General features: G+C 34.2%; 3 protein-coding genes across 4 annotated transcripts in view; 1 reads left to right on the top strand and 2 right to left on the bottom strand.

Annotated features, from left to right (window-relative positions):
* LOC131020541 (uncharacterized) overlaps nucleotides 1-3,984 on the bottom strand; it is a 1,142,091-nt gene extending 1,138,107 nt beyond the window's left edge. The window contains exon 1 of the mRNA XM_057949433.1: nucleotides 2,632-3,984. Coding sequence (XP_057805416.1) covers nucleotides 2,846-3,925 — 1,080 coding nt within the window. The 5' untranslated portion in view covers nucleotides 3,926-3,984 and the 3' untranslated portion in view covers nucleotides 2,632-2,845. The remainder of the gene's footprint in view (nucleotides 1-2,631) is intronic.
* Nucleotides 1,653-2,330, bottom strand: LOC131006605 (uncharacterized). Its single transcript, XM_057933773.1, has one exon. The coding sequence runs from the start codon at nucleotides 2,328-2,330 to the stop codon at nucleotides 1,653-1,655; it is 678 nt and encodes a 225-aa protein (XP_057789756.1).
* A 5,464-nt stretch (nucleotides 3,985-9,448) lies between the features above and the next one.
* Nucleotides 9,449-14,182, top strand: LOC131020337 (probable glucomannan 4-beta-mannosyltransferase 11). 2 transcript variants are annotated; one of them, XM_057949089.1, is made up of 9 exons: nucleotides 9,449-10,071; nucleotides 10,174-10,272; nucleotides 11,082-11,334; nucleotides 12,169-12,279; nucleotides 12,541-12,677; nucleotides 12,757-12,870; nucleotides 12,956-13,158; nucleotides 13,261-13,467; nucleotides 13,694-14,182. In XM_057949089.1, exons 1-9 carry the CDS (start codon nucleotides 9,739-9,741, stop codon nucleotides 13,866-13,868), a joined length of 1,632 nt encoding a protein of 543 aa, XP_057805072.1. In that variant the 5' UTR covers nucleotides 9,449-9,738; the 3' UTR covers nucleotides 13,869-14,182. The 2 variants fall into 2 exon arrangements, with proteins under 2 accessions (XP_057805072.1, XP_057805082.1); XM_057949099.1 differs by lacking the exon at nucleotides 13,694-14,182 and having other exon boundaries at nucleotides 9,531-10,071; nucleotides 13,245-13,452.
* Nucleotides 14,183-14,834: the final 652 nt, after the last annotated feature.

The raw sequence follows: 14,834 nt of genomic DNA on the forward strand, positions 1-14,834 counted from the left end.
TTTCAGCATTTCTAGTAAATATATATGATAAATAAAATGAGAAAAATATAATATCTTTTCATATTTTGTTGTCCATCATTTTCCTATTAAAACATTACAACCAAAGTAAACGCAAACTTAATTAACACTAACATTAATGAATTATGAACACAACTTCTTTTGTGCGTACATCCACACGGTGCAGACCACTAACATATTCTAACATGATATTTGTAAGTATCCTATTAGAGTGTGACACTTACAAATGTTCTATTAAGCTGCGTTCTCTTTGATGGAAAAATGGTGGAATACATATATTTTCTCTCTTTTTCCATTCTTTTCACACGTTCTCTTAGTTGAAAAATTATCCTCGGGCAGAAAGGAAATTCTTTCCATGCAACCCATTTTCCACCTTTTCACTCCAATTTATGATAATATTATCACTAGTTATAGGTGTGATAATATTTTTTTTTCATATTGTACATTTTTATGATCTTTCAATTTTACCCTCACAATATACTTTCTCTTAGGGCTGGCAAATCGTGCATGTTAGGTCGTTATCGGGTCAACACGATAACGACACGACACAACACGAATACAAATGCGACACGAAAACTATAGCAACACGATTTGAATCATGTTCACACGACACGATAACGATACGAAAACGACAAGATCTAGTAAAAATTTGATAAAAAACGACCCGATAAAAATACGATAAAATAAAAATTAAAATAAATAAGAAAGGGTATGAAATTTGTGTTGCTTAGCGATAGAACAAAGGACGATATTAGAAAAAAAAAAAAAAAGTTTTCAAATGGTCAAAACTCCTAACTTTAAAATAAGAATTAAAATAAATATTTAATAAAAATAAAATATTAATTTTAATGAATTACACAAACCTGACACAAAATTATTGTGTCCTTATTAGGTCGACACGAACTCGATAAGGGTTGACACTAACCCATTAATTTCGTGCGGTTTTGTATCGTGTTTTCATGTCGTGTCCAAAATTGTCAGTCCTACTTTTTCCATCCCAATAATAACGTCCCAAAAATATGGGAACGCAAATTAAGAAAATATAGATAAAGTAAATGATAAGAAAGATAGAGATATCAGGCATCCACTGTGGTGCTGCGCCATAGTGGTGCCACATGTGTGTCACCTCAACAACTACCTCTACCCTATATTTTCTCCACTATAGCACTACATCCTTTTTAACTATTCATGGACCACACTATCATTATTACTTTTACCACAACATATATATATATATATATATATATATATATATTATGTATTTTCATTTTTATTTTATATTTTACTTTAATAAATTTAATATAATTATATGAATAAATAATTTATTTAATTAATAAAATATAATGCTAAAATTAATATAATAATACTTAAAAAATTGTAAATTGAAACACGATTTTTATTATTGAAAATAACATTCTTACAACACACAACTAAAATTAAAAGTTCCAAAAAAAGTACATAACAACATAATTTAAATATCAAACAAACACACACATATAATGGCACTAATCATCGCCGAATCGTACCCACACGTGCTCAACCAAGTCGGATCGAAGTTGATGATGTATTTTTTTTTTCACGAACTCTAGGACCTCTCATGAGGTACTCATTGAATCCTCTAACTGAACCGGGATTTATTTCTCCTGCAATATTGTTGCTCGAGACGTACTTGGTTCATCTTCAACCCATTGGCATGCCATTTCCCCTTCATCTTCAATTATCATATTATGTAAAATAATGCAAGCATACATAATGTCAGTGATGTTTTCTTTATACCAGAGGCGACTCGGACCTCTAATCATTGCCCAACGAGCTTGGAGAACCCCAAATGCGCGCTCAACATCCTTTCTCGCAGCTTCTTGCATTTCCTTGAACTTCCTTCTTTTTGGATCTTGAGGATGTTGGAAGCTCTTGACAAAAGTTGCCCACTCAGGATATATACCGTCTGTTAGGTAGTATCCATGGGCATATTGCGTGCCATTTACTGTGAATGAGATGGACGGTGCTTGCCCTTGTAGAACGTCGTTGAATAGTGTAGACTGATTAAGCACGTTTATATCATTGTTTGACCCTGCAACTCCAAAAAAAGCATGCCAGATCCACAAATCTTGAGATGCAACCGCCTCAAGCATAATTGTTGGGACTCCATGATCGCCACGGGTGAATTGGCCTTTCCATGCTACTGGGCAATTTTTCCATGTCCAGTGCATACTATCATCCTCCATGTATTGGCGCGTGTACTCTTCCATAAAGGCTTCAGCTGCAGATGCAGCTGTTTCTTCAACATCACGCTCAGAAGAAGATGAAGACATAAGTCGTTTGTTTTGATGTTATGAAGATATATATTGGATATGAGAGAATTGTTCTTCGTAGATGATGAGAATGAAGTATATGGTACATATATTTATAATAACTAAGAGGTAACCGTTGGAGAAGGCAACGGTTACTTTCTAAATTAATATGACCGTTGGAGAAAGCAACGGTTACTTTCTAAATTAATATGACCCTTCGAGAAGTCAAAGGTTACTTTGGAAATTAATATGACCCTTCGAGAAATCAACTATTATTGAAACAAGTACATTTTATTGAAAGATAAATTTAACGGTTACACACAACACAGTTACAGAATTAAAAATAAATCCTAGTGGATACAAGATAACACAACTAATTATCATCTTCCCATTTTTTCAGTATCTTCTCGCAGTGTTTTTTGTGCAAGTAAAGCTGCATTTCTGTCATCCCTGATGTGTCCTTCATTACGAGTTCATACTCTTTTAGACGTTGCCTCTCCTCCTTCAGACGTTGTTCCTCATTTTTTAGAAGTTGTTCATTTTTTTATAAGCGTATTTTCTTCCATTATACGTAGGTATTTTGCTTCATTGGTTTCATGCTCTTTTGCAACTTCACGCAGTGCATCGAGGTCATCTTTTTTCCCCTTCCCCTTCTCCTTTCTCTTTGCCGCTTTATGCCCCATTGGGCGACTCGTGGGAGTTTCTTCCGCTGTAGAAGATGATGTGTAGGCTTCTCCTTCTGTATTTTTGGTTCTCTTGGATTCTTGAACATTTCCTTGCACCTCGGCAAACTTGGGAACTTCTTTCAAAAGTCTCCAAACTCCAACATATTTAAAACCTTTTGTACCGTGATGCTGCTTGTATTCTGTTTGTGCCATCTCCATAATATCAGCATCATTTGCACCGCTCTTCCAGATGCTTGCAATCCTATTGTAACATTCAGAAAACCATTTCACCTGTTTCTGCATCTTGTAGAAATGAGCCTTCAACTGTTTAAACTTTCTACTTGGAGTGTTGGCAGGACGATTTTCATTGTAGGCTTTCGCAATGCATTTCCACATTTTGTCCATCTTTTGCTCGTTTCCAACAACTGAATCGATGCTAATATCGATGTAACATTGCGCAAGAACTTCACACTCCTCATCTGAATAAAACACCCGACGCATGTTGGTATTCTCTTCGTCGTCGTCGGATGAAGGCTCAACAGAGAGATTTATATTCTCCAAACCTTGAACTGCCTTTCCTGAAGATGGTGTGCCTCCATCAGTACCACTCCCATCTACACTGGTCCTCCTGGAAGAGTCAGAAAACATAAACCCATGTGAATGATATCCTAGTGGGGAAAATCCTGGAGGGGGATACCATTGTTGAGGATATCCGTATGGCTGAAATCCCTGAGATGGATGCACTTGGGATGAAAATTGAAATGAAGGGGCTGATTGACTCATGGGATTGTTGGGATATATTTGAGGATTAGACATATTTGGCCAAGAGAAATTTGGAGGGCGAATGTCGGAATTTTGAGAAGGATCGTTACAATTTTGTGAAGGAGAACTTGAATTTTGTGAAATTGAATTTGATCCATATGGACCAAACCAATTTGAAAGTCCACTCATGATATTTCTAATTTTTTTGGAGAAGAACTAAATATGTAGATGAAGAGTAATTTTGGGGTAAGAATCATATGATACATGAAGATAGATATAGGGAAAAAATACCCTTATTAAATGTGGCCGTTTGAGAATTGAAATGTTACAATTGTAGTAGCTTCGTAACATCACATCAAATATAGTAGTAGCTTCGTATCATCACATCAAATATAGATGAAAAGATATGTCGATCTCTGATAAATTTATTTGTTTGATTGAAAAGAGTTGGAAAATGGAAGGGAAACAAATAGGAAATGGATAGGGAAAATGAAAAAAAAATTAAAAAAAGAGAAAGAAAACGGACGAAAACAAGCAAAAGTGGAGAGGAAAGAGGTGGACCAGGCGCGGTCCGTCAATCCCAGGCGCACAGCGGGCGCGTGCAATGCACGCGCTCCAGCTGTGCGCGCTGCCCAGCGTTTCTTCCACAAACGCGCGTACCATCTTTTGCCTTGGGGGCCCACCGCCTGACTGCTACCAAGGTAGCAAATTTGCTACCTTTCCCATTTTGCTACCCCAAATAACTTCGCCCACTATGGTACTCTCCTTTCCATGTCAGCAACTACCCATTTTTTTCAACCATTGTGGATGGCCTCAGTGAAAAAGTAAGAGATAAATAAAATTAATGATGACAGAAATAGAGAGAGTAGATAAAGTAAATTATTTTCTTTTTTAGATTGAGACATTATAAATGAAATGCCTAAAAGAGAAATTTTGAACATTATTTTTGGAACAGAAGGAGTACTACAATTTAACTATTCTCTTTATATTTCTCCTTTTCTCTCTTTATTTCTCTCTCTCTCTTTGTAATATTTTCATTTGTTTTTCCACCAAAGAGAGAATATGAGATAGAAAAGTAGGGACCACTAAAATGTGCTAAAATTTTCTCATATTTTCTTTTTTCTTATTTTATAATAATAAACTTACATTAAAAAGGAACACACTCTTAAAGTATATGAGAGATGTACATGGTGCGAACACCCGCATGAAATATATCCTTAATTGTCAAAAATTAACATTATTAGAAAATTACTTGTATAATTTACTTTCTAATAATTTTGTAGTCCTTGGGCAAAATTCTATCCGTTTATATGATTAGAACGGAAGAATGTATTAATACTAGTGTATAACCTGTCGAAATTTCGACGGGACTTTAAATTATGTATATTATTTTTACATAATATAATTATTTTTAATTAATTTAATTTGATGTAATAAAATTTACATTATATTAATCTCAATTATATTCGTCAATTTAATCTTAGTTTTTTTGCTAAAATAATAAAAATATTTGTTTATATAATTTTTTTTATACTTTTTCTATTTTGACGCATAAAAGTTAATTTACGATCTCATATGTCATCTAAGCATCATCTCATCTCAACTCTGTAAGATTAGAAGATCATCAAGAACTCGAAAGACAATATTTGACTTTTGAACGCTAAACTTTTAAACATTATTTCGTCTGGATCTTGAAACACTATATCTGACTTTTATGCGTCAATCGTTTGAACATCATCACTATCTGATGCTTTAAATATCATAACTCACTTCTTAAACATTATTTCATTAGGAGCTTGAAAGACCAGGACTGACTTGTGAGATTATACAATTTGAAGCTATAAGATCATAACTAACTTTTAAACATCATTTTGTATGGAGCTTGAAAAAACATAACAGACTTATGTGCATCATCTCATTTGATGCTTAAAATACCATAAGTTCATAACAACATTTCAAGTATCATTTCGTTTGAAGTTTGAAATAATAAAACTGGCCAGTAAGCATCATCTTGTTTAAAGTTTGAAAGACCATAACTAAGTTTTGAGAATCATCTCGTCGAAGGCTTAAAAAAATTGATATGAGATTCAAATTAATTCATGTCAATTTATATGCGAATATTTATTTATCATAACTATTTTATATCCTACGTGGCACTCTCACAATTTATTACTCCCTCCGTCCACGAAATGAGTACTCATATTTCCTTTTTCGTCCGTCCATGAAATGAGTACCCATTTCCCTTTTTGGCAAGTGTACCCCACACATCTCTTTAATTAATACACTCAAAAAGTGGGACCCTTAAACTATTCACACTACACTCCATACATTTCTTAAAACCCGTGCCGTCCACAAATGGGTACTCATTTCGTGGACGGAGGGAGTATTTGCTTCACCCTCAATTTTATACTATATGACATTTTTACATTTGTTTTCATCAATCCAACATTGAGTTTATACAAAACTTCATCAATTCATAACCTAAATAAAAGGCCCAATCTCCATGAATACATTAGCTCATCTATCTTTCCCACATTGATATTCTTTTAAATTTAATCAAGGAAAAATCTAGATAAAAAAAATACTTGTAATATGTATTTCAAATAAATAGTTTTTCATATTTTTTTTATAATTGCAATAGTTTTTTACAGTAAATTTATATTAAACTTCATAATTAAAAGTCTAAAAAAAATTGTAATTAGATTTAAATATTTGCAAACCTCAATAAAAATATATATGTTTTTAAAATAAATAGGTTCGTCAATTGAATGTTCAATTTTTTGATAAAATAATAAAAATACCCTTTTATATAAATTTTGTACGATTTTTCTGTATTGACGGATAAAAGTTAATTTAAGATTCATATGTCATATAAGCATCATCTCATCTCAACTCTATAAAACCAGAGTAGGGGCGTGCAGCGGGTCGGACCCGGACCGACCCGCCGGGTTTGTTGGACCAAAAATTTTAAAAGGAAGGACCGACCCGGACCGAAAAATGTGTGCGGGCCGACCCGGACCCAGACCGAACCCAAGCAACGGGTCCGATTCGGTCCGGGTCCAACCCGCCGAGGCCGAAATTAATTTTTTTTTCTTATTTTCGCACTTAATTTTCATACATAAAACATAATAAATACGATACAAACACATATCAATATCATAGTTTCACCATTCGCAATCCACAATCACAACAAAAAACATAAATCAAAATCATTCCTCCTTTAAGTTTTAGAAATATTTGAAATTTAATATTATCATAAATATTAAATATATAAAATAAATAATTAATTTTTAATGATATGGGTCGGTCCGGGTTCGGCGGGTTCGATCGGGTCTCGACCCGGACCGACCCGAAAAAAATCGGTCCTAAGAATTAGACCCGACCCGGACCATACATATACAATGGGTCGGTCCGGTCCGGACCAAACCCGTCGGTCTGGGCGGGTTCGGCGGGTCCGGTTTGGGTTTGTTCACCCCTAAACCAGAGGATCATCAAGAACTCAAAAAATAATATTGGACTTTTGAACGCCAAACTTTTAAGCATTCTCTTGTCTGGATCCTGAAACACTAAATTTGACTTTTATGCATCAAATAGTTTGAACATCACTATCTGATACTTTAAATATCATAACTCACTTCTAAATATTATTTTCATTAGGAACTTGAAAGACCAGGATTGACTCGTGAGGTTATACAACCTGAAGCTTATAAGATTATAACTAACTTCTAAACATAATCTTGTTTGGAGCTTGAAAAAACATAATAGGCTTATATGCATCATCTAAAATACCATAATTGAGTTTCAAGCATCATTTCCGTTTGGAATTTAAAAGAATATAACTGGCTAGTAAGTATCATCTTGTTTGAAGTTTGAAAGATCATAACTAAATTTCGATAATCATCCCGTCTAAGGCTTAAAAAAATTAATACGAGATTCAAATTATATCATATAAATTTATTTAGTATCTCAATTGGTAAATTTTCATAAAAAATCAACGTGTAATCCAACTTTTACAAATAAAAAAATTGTGCAAAATATCTTATTTTATGACAAAATTTAAATGAAGAATTATTTATTTAATCACAAGTATTTATTTTTAAAAATAAAATTAAATAATTTTTTATTTAACCAAATAAAATTGATCAATCATTCCACCAATTAAATGTGAAAATTTGGTTTGAAGAGTAAGAACATCCTTTTATATAGGTTTAATTTTGGTGAAATCACATAAAAAAATCAATATGGGATGAAAAGATTTAGATAAATAAGAATGAATAAATATTAAAATGCAAAATATGATGATGCAAAATATAAATCAATAATTGGTTGATAATTAGGATAAACCAAATATTAAAATCTTTGGAAAATTAGGATAAATTAAAATGCAAAAATATGATGATGCAACATAGGAGTATTCCGCTTTTTTTATTATATATGTGATGATATTAAAGATAATTTATTTGAAATTATTTTTCATGATCAAATTAAATTGAAGAATCTATTTATTTTAAATGCATCTCATCAAAAGTATCCTTTTATTTATGGTTTTTTCATGGTGAAGTTCAATTTAAGATCAATGCAAGAATGATAAAATATCAATGTGGGAACGATGATAAGCTAATATATGCATGGAGATTAAGCCTTTTTTTAGTGCAAAAATATATATGGAATAATTTAATTTGAAATAAATGTCATATATGAGAATGTGTTAGATCAACACATTCTTACAAAACTTCATCAATTCTACACTTATTATGACCATAATGATATATCTTAGTATCATTTTCTTTATTTTATACGACGAAATTAAATTGAATAACTTATTTATTTAAAATACATTTAAGTATTATTTTATTTTATATGACCAAATTCAATGAAGAACCTATTTATTTTTAAAACATCTATTATTTATTTAGGTTTGCAAATATTGAAATCTAATTACAATTTTTTTTAGAGTTTGAATTATGATGTTTAATATAAATTTAATGTGAAAAACTATTGCAACTATAAGAAATGTGAAAAACTATTTATTTGAAATACATATTATAAGTATTTCTTTATCTAGATTTTCCCATGATTAAATTTAATAGAATATCAATGTGGGAAAGCTAGATGAGCAAATGTACTCATGGAGATTGAGCCTTTTATTTAGGTAATGAATTGATGAAGTTTGGTATAAATTCAATGTGGGATGAATGAAAATAAATGTAAAAATGTCATATTGTGTAGAATGAGAATAAAGTAAATACTACATTGTGAGAGTGCCACATAGGAGAGAGAGTTATGGAAAATGCTCCAATATGTATCATATTAAATAATAGATAGATTTCATAAAGAAGAAGTAATTATTTTTGTGAAAATATGGGAACTAAGTCATACTCTTAAACGCAAACTTGCATTCAATCTTGAAAACGTGATTGCACGATTATATAAACTGAATTAGTAGTCTGTAGTCACGCAAGAATGAACATTTTGGGTGGAAAACTATATTTTTGAGTTTGTGAAAGCAAACAAAAGGAAATCAAACTCGAGCACTAATTTAGCTGCGTCTCTCTCTCTCTCTATTTTGAATACAATTTGTGGAATCAAAGTCCCACATATAAGAATGCAGACAGAATAATACATAAGTGTATACAAACTTGAATACTAGTAATTTAGATGATATAATATCAACAATAAATGTTAGTAATATTTTGATATTTGAATAGAATTGAGGAATGTTAGATATTCCCATTTGGCAGCACCATACTATTTTTCATGAGACAATAATGCGGACTTTCCACGTGAGCTTCGTTTTTGGCACCCTCTCTCAAACGCCATGATAATGCTGCACTACAAAAGCAAATATCTGAGAGAGAGCCAAAATGACACCACTTGAATTTCATCCATTGCTCTGAAATCCCCATCTATTCTTGACATTCAAGATTGGGGGAAAAACCAAAAGTAAAGCCAGGGATACAAATACAAAGTGGAACAAACAAAAAAGGTCTAAGCAGAGCACAATGGCTTCTTCATCGGCGGCGAAAATGGCTGCGGTGGAATGGCTGATGGGCTCGCCTGCTGACGTCAGCGACTATATCGTGCTTCTATGGAAGGCGGTGAGGTCGTATGCGATAGTGCCGCTTTTGAGATTCGCTCTGTACCTCTGCTTGGTGTGGTCGTTCCTGCTGTTTGTGGAGTGGTCTCACATGATGATTCTTGCTGCTCTCGCCAAGTTAATGCGCAACAGGCACGCTAAAAAGTACAAATGGGAGCCATTGAAGGATGATTTGGAAGCTCGGAGCCTCGATTTCCCCATGGTTCTTGTCCAGATACCTATATACAATGAGATAGAGGTCACTAATTCGTCGCTTTTGTTTTCAGATTTTTGAGTTTTTTTTTCCCCCTCTCTCTCTCTCTCTCACACACACACACACACACTGGCACATTGGTGGCAGGTGTACAAGATCTCCATTGGTGCAGCGTGTAGGTTATCTTGGCCAGTTGATAGGCTGGTGGTTCAAGTTTTGGATGACTCAACTGATCTTGTTATTAAGGTATATATATATATGTGCGTTTCTTGTTTCTTGCTAATTAATTCTGTTGGTTTTCATTGGAGCATAAATGAAGCTTATTTTGAGTTTACTGTTTCTGGTCTCCGTTATATCTACCCTAATTAAATTCTAACTCTGATTAACACTGATAAACTTTAAGGAGGCGTTTGTTTTTTACTGATAACAAACATGATTGAGTATTTTTTATCTATCTTCGTTATTAGTATCTCTCCAATCCCACCATTTCAATAGGATATGAATTAGCTAAAATGATAGAACTTATTGAGGGTTTTAGGATATCCCAAAGTTTCAATACATTTTAGTAAACAATGGATTAGCTTATTATTTTTATCTATCTAGGTTCATTCTCAAAAGTAAACAACCCTTGATTGAAGATTAATAAACCCTAATTTGGGTGGATGCGTCGTGCATCCGGATGTACACAGTTTTTTGCCTTTCTTGGTTTATGTTACCTCCATCTTCTTCTTGCGTTTTCTTTTCATTTTTTCAAGAATCTTTCAATTCATCAAATCTGCAGCTTAGGTTGTCCAATTAAAATCCAAAGATGTGATTGATTGTGCATTCTGCCAAACTTCCAGCCTGTTCAGGAATCTGCATATCCTCTTAGGCTTGTCGTTTATCCATTATTCTTGATTAAATGTGGACTTATCTTGCAGATCTTGAACTTATGAGTATATCAATATCATGTATGATTTGCTGGCTTTTCTGTACTATATTTCAGTATGCTTTTGTGACATGGCAACTGTGATGTGTTTGTCTAAATCTTGTGATTAATAACACGAAGGTTGCAGGATAAGATTGAGAAAGAATGCATGAGATGGGCAAGTGAAGGCATAAACATTAGGTACCAGCTTCGAGATGGTAGGAAAGGCTACAAGGCTGGAGCTCTCAAGGAAGGGTTGAAGCGCGACTATGTCAAAGAATGTGAGTATGTTGCCATCTTTGATGCTGATTTCCAGCCGGAAGCAGACTTCCTTCGACGAGCCATGCCTGTCCTCATACACAACCCAGAGGTCGCGCTAGTGCAGGCTCGCTGGAGGTTTGGTAAGCTAGTTGATCCTATCCATGACTAGCCTCACTCACACTTAAGTTGTTAAATTACTTTTATAGCATTGATGTCAAAGTGACTAATGTGCTGGTTGTGGATTTCTGCCTTACATTAGTACTTGATTAGTCAATTGAATAGTTTTCCAGTTGCACGCTAAGCCAACAAAATTTAGGTGGTGTGGCTAATCTAGATAGCATAAAAAACATAATGGCCAAACACTTGAATAGGCTTTTTGAAGGAACTGAGCCAAGAATTTCAAATATAATTAACAATTCAAAAACTGTTAGAAGATACAAACAGAGAGAGAGAGAGAGTGTATGGAGATGGATGACTTTTTCTTCGAGTAAAGCAGTATTTGGAAACCGAATAAACTCAGGATAAAGATTGGACTACGAAGCTTAATAAAGAGTAGTGTGTTCTCCCAGAGTTCTGGTGGAAAGTGAACATGAAGTAGGGATTGAAGCAGCCTATTCTTGTAGTGTAGCATCTGTGCAAGGAATATATATGATAGCAAAAGATACAAGGATACTTAACCTTTAGAATGTAATGGAGAGCTAGACTACCTTTCCGCATGGCCAAATGTGACTTGTATAGAAGTTGTGAAAATTTTGAAATTCATGGTAGTATATACTTGTAAGATGTGGAAAGAACTATCCATAGACTTTAACTATTTCCATAAACTTAATGTATTGATTGAAGGCATTATTATAAAAAAAATTGACTAACAGGCGCAGTGAACAGGAAACTTTCGGGTAAATGAACTTTTCTGTGAATGTGAGAGTTGCTTGGAATTGAGAAAATTTGTGATAGCTCTTTTGTTGATTTTGCAGTGAATGCAGATGAATGCTTCTTGACAAGAATGCAAGAGATATCACTGGACTTCCAGTTTGTGATTGAGCAACAAGGAGGATCATCCATTCATGCCTTCTTCAGCTTTAACGGTAAATTTAAGACACCTGTGCAAGTTGTTAATAAGCCAGTATAAAACATTTAAGGACACAATAGACATGAAGAGACGTTCTCTTGAAAGCTTAGTAGTTTGTTAAACAAAAAGAAGAAACAGATTATAAACTGGAGACAGTGGCCTATTCGCAAGAGAACAGCATTGAGGAAGTTGATTCAGTTATGCGAAGTTCCTTACTGTTTCTGCCATTGACATTGTTATGCTATCAGTTGCAATAACTGACATTGCACTGTCTCAGGAAGTGGTGGAGTATGGAGAATTGGGGCAATAGACGAGGCTGGAGGTTGGAATGAACGGACCACTGTAGAAGACATGGATCTTGCTCTTCGAGCTGGACTAATGGGCTGGAAGTTTGTTTTCCTAGGAGACATTGAGGTACATATCTTCATTGACTTATTTCCTCTACACTTCATTTTCATGTTCTGTTCCTTCACAATAGGTTTTTCCTCAACAGGTCAGGAGCGAACTTCCTAGTACTTTCAAGTCCTACCGCTCTCAGCAGCATCGTTGGTCTTGTGGTCCAGCCAATTTGTTCAGAAAAATGGTGACAGGAATAGCAAAGAACAAGGTTTGTTCAGTGAAGATACGATATTCATTCACAGTGATTCTACAAACAAACAAGAGATTCAATATGGTTTGTTGCGTTTTCTCAGGATATATCGCTAGCGAGAAAGTTCTATATGATATATAACTTCTTCTTCATACGGAAGATCGTGGGAACTATGTTCACCTTTGTTTTTTACTGTGTGGTTCTGCCATTGGTAAGTCTGATGCCTGAAGTTGATTACCCTAAATGGGGTGCCATTGTGGCTACTCTTACTATTGCCACCGTAAACACAAGCATCTCGACTCCAAGGTCTAGTGTGATTTAATGCCGAGCAATTTGTTTTCTTCTTCTTCTTCTTTTGGCCTAATTTTGAGATGCCTTGGCATTATCTGAAGTTTTTGGAAATTACAGATCATTCTACCTGGCTATTCCTTGGGTCCTTTTTGAGAACATAATGTCGTTTCATCGCACCAAGGCTTTGATAATCGGTCTGTTTGAGGCCAAGAGGGCAAATGAATGGATCGTCACTGAGAAACTAGGAGACGCTTTCGAGGGCAAATCCAGAGCTGAATTAAGTGCACCAAAAGGACCTGGACAGCTTAAGCATCTCAGAGAGAGGTAAATCTATCCATATAGCAGAATGTGCTGAATAAAATGTTTCTTGAAAATATTTCACTTTACATTCTTGTTGCTTGTTTGGTGGTTCATATGAACATGCAAAATAAGACCAGTCGTTGCTTGTCTGGTGGAGTAAAACGTGATAATCATTTGACACTGTTGGAGGGTTCGATACACTATTGAAGGATCGTTTAGTCTGACTATTACACGATCATATATTTCCCAGAATACTACCACAGGAGCTGGGAGTTGCTTCGTTTCTTTTCGCCTGTGGATGTTACGGTGTGTTCTATGGGCACGACAGATATTACCTGTACCTATTCCCTCAAGCCATCTTCTTCACCATTGCTGGATTCGGCTACTTTGGCACGATAATACCAAGCTGCCCTGAGCTCTCTTAGCAGTAGGGCTCTTCTTGACACATGCATGCTTGGATTCTTAGGCAAGAGTAGGACTAACTTAGAACGGCTGACACTGAATCATAGTACTAATTACGCGCAAGATTTTGAGTTGAATTCTTGCGCTTCATTTACAGTTAGTTTTGCCAGACATTCATGATTCTTATGCCAACATTAATGACTAGAACAGCATATTGTTGAGCATTCTTTTGTAACTTTGATTTTTGGATATTGTTCAAAAGATTCCTGTTGTAACGGGATCTTGTATTCAGTTGATGTTATTTTGAGTTTTAATCTCATATAGCATTTCAAATAAAGAGTTTGCCCTATTTAAGGTCCAATAATATTAATATAAAAACTTGTGCCAGGTTGTTCCAAGAAGTAAGATTCATCATCGGACACTATTTATATATATATATATATATAGGGTGTGGTTCTAGAGAGAACTACATTATTTGTGAGAACGGGAGAACCATCAAATCTAATGCATTCACTGTAAAAATTAATGCATTCGCTGTTAAAATTAATGCACTCAAAAAAATAAAAAAAATTGCTCCCTTCAGGATTCGAACCCAGGATCTGCATTCATCCAACAAGATGATGTATCCACCGTAGATCTTGATGATCGAATGGCTGAAAATGGTTCTCCGTTCTTTTTTTATTTATGGTTCTTTCCTGAACCTCTCCCTATATATATATATATATGATGTATTCTCTTTGGTAGTAAGTCTATCTATACTAATAGAAAAAGAGCTTAAAGGCATTTTAAGACACAACTTCTGAATTGCCTATTTTACACCTATGACATATTTTATTTTAAGGTTATTTTATACTATATTATATATTTATAAGAATATATTAATTCATTAGATATTACACTAAATATATGTGATATATATCTATAGCTATTGATAAGGCTTATAAATAAATATATCTATCCAATAAATTATTTAATAAAAGTAATGAATT

The sequence above is a fragment of the Salvia miltiorrhiza genome, chromosome 1 (genome assembly GCF_028751815.1).
Source record: "Salvia miltiorrhiza cultivar Shanhuang (shh) chromosome 1, IMPLAD_Smil_shh, whole genome shotgun sequence".
Taxonomy (NCBI): domain Eukaryota; kingdom Viridiplantae; phylum Streptophyta; class Magnoliopsida; order Lamiales; family Lamiaceae; genus Salvia; species Salvia miltiorrhiza.

Excerpts from the sequence above, each read along its gene's own strand:
- LOC131006605 (XM_057933773.1), bottom strand. The coding sequence starts at position 2,330 with ATGTCTTCATCTTCTTCTGAGCGTGATGTTGAAGAAACAGCTGCATCT.
- LOC131020337 (XM_057949089.1), top strand. The coding sequence starts at position 9,739 with ATGGCTTCTTCATCGGCGGCGAAAATGGCTGCGGTGGAATGGCTGATG. Across the intron at positions 13,159-13,260 it reads ACAAGCATCTCGACTCCAAG|ATCATTCTACCTGGCTATTC; the intron begins GTCTAGTGTGAT and ends TGGAAATTACAG. Across the intron at positions 13,468-13,693 it reads CTTAAGCATCTCAGAGAGAG|AATACTACCACAGGAGCTGG; the intron begins GTAAATCTATCC and ends TATATTTCCCAG.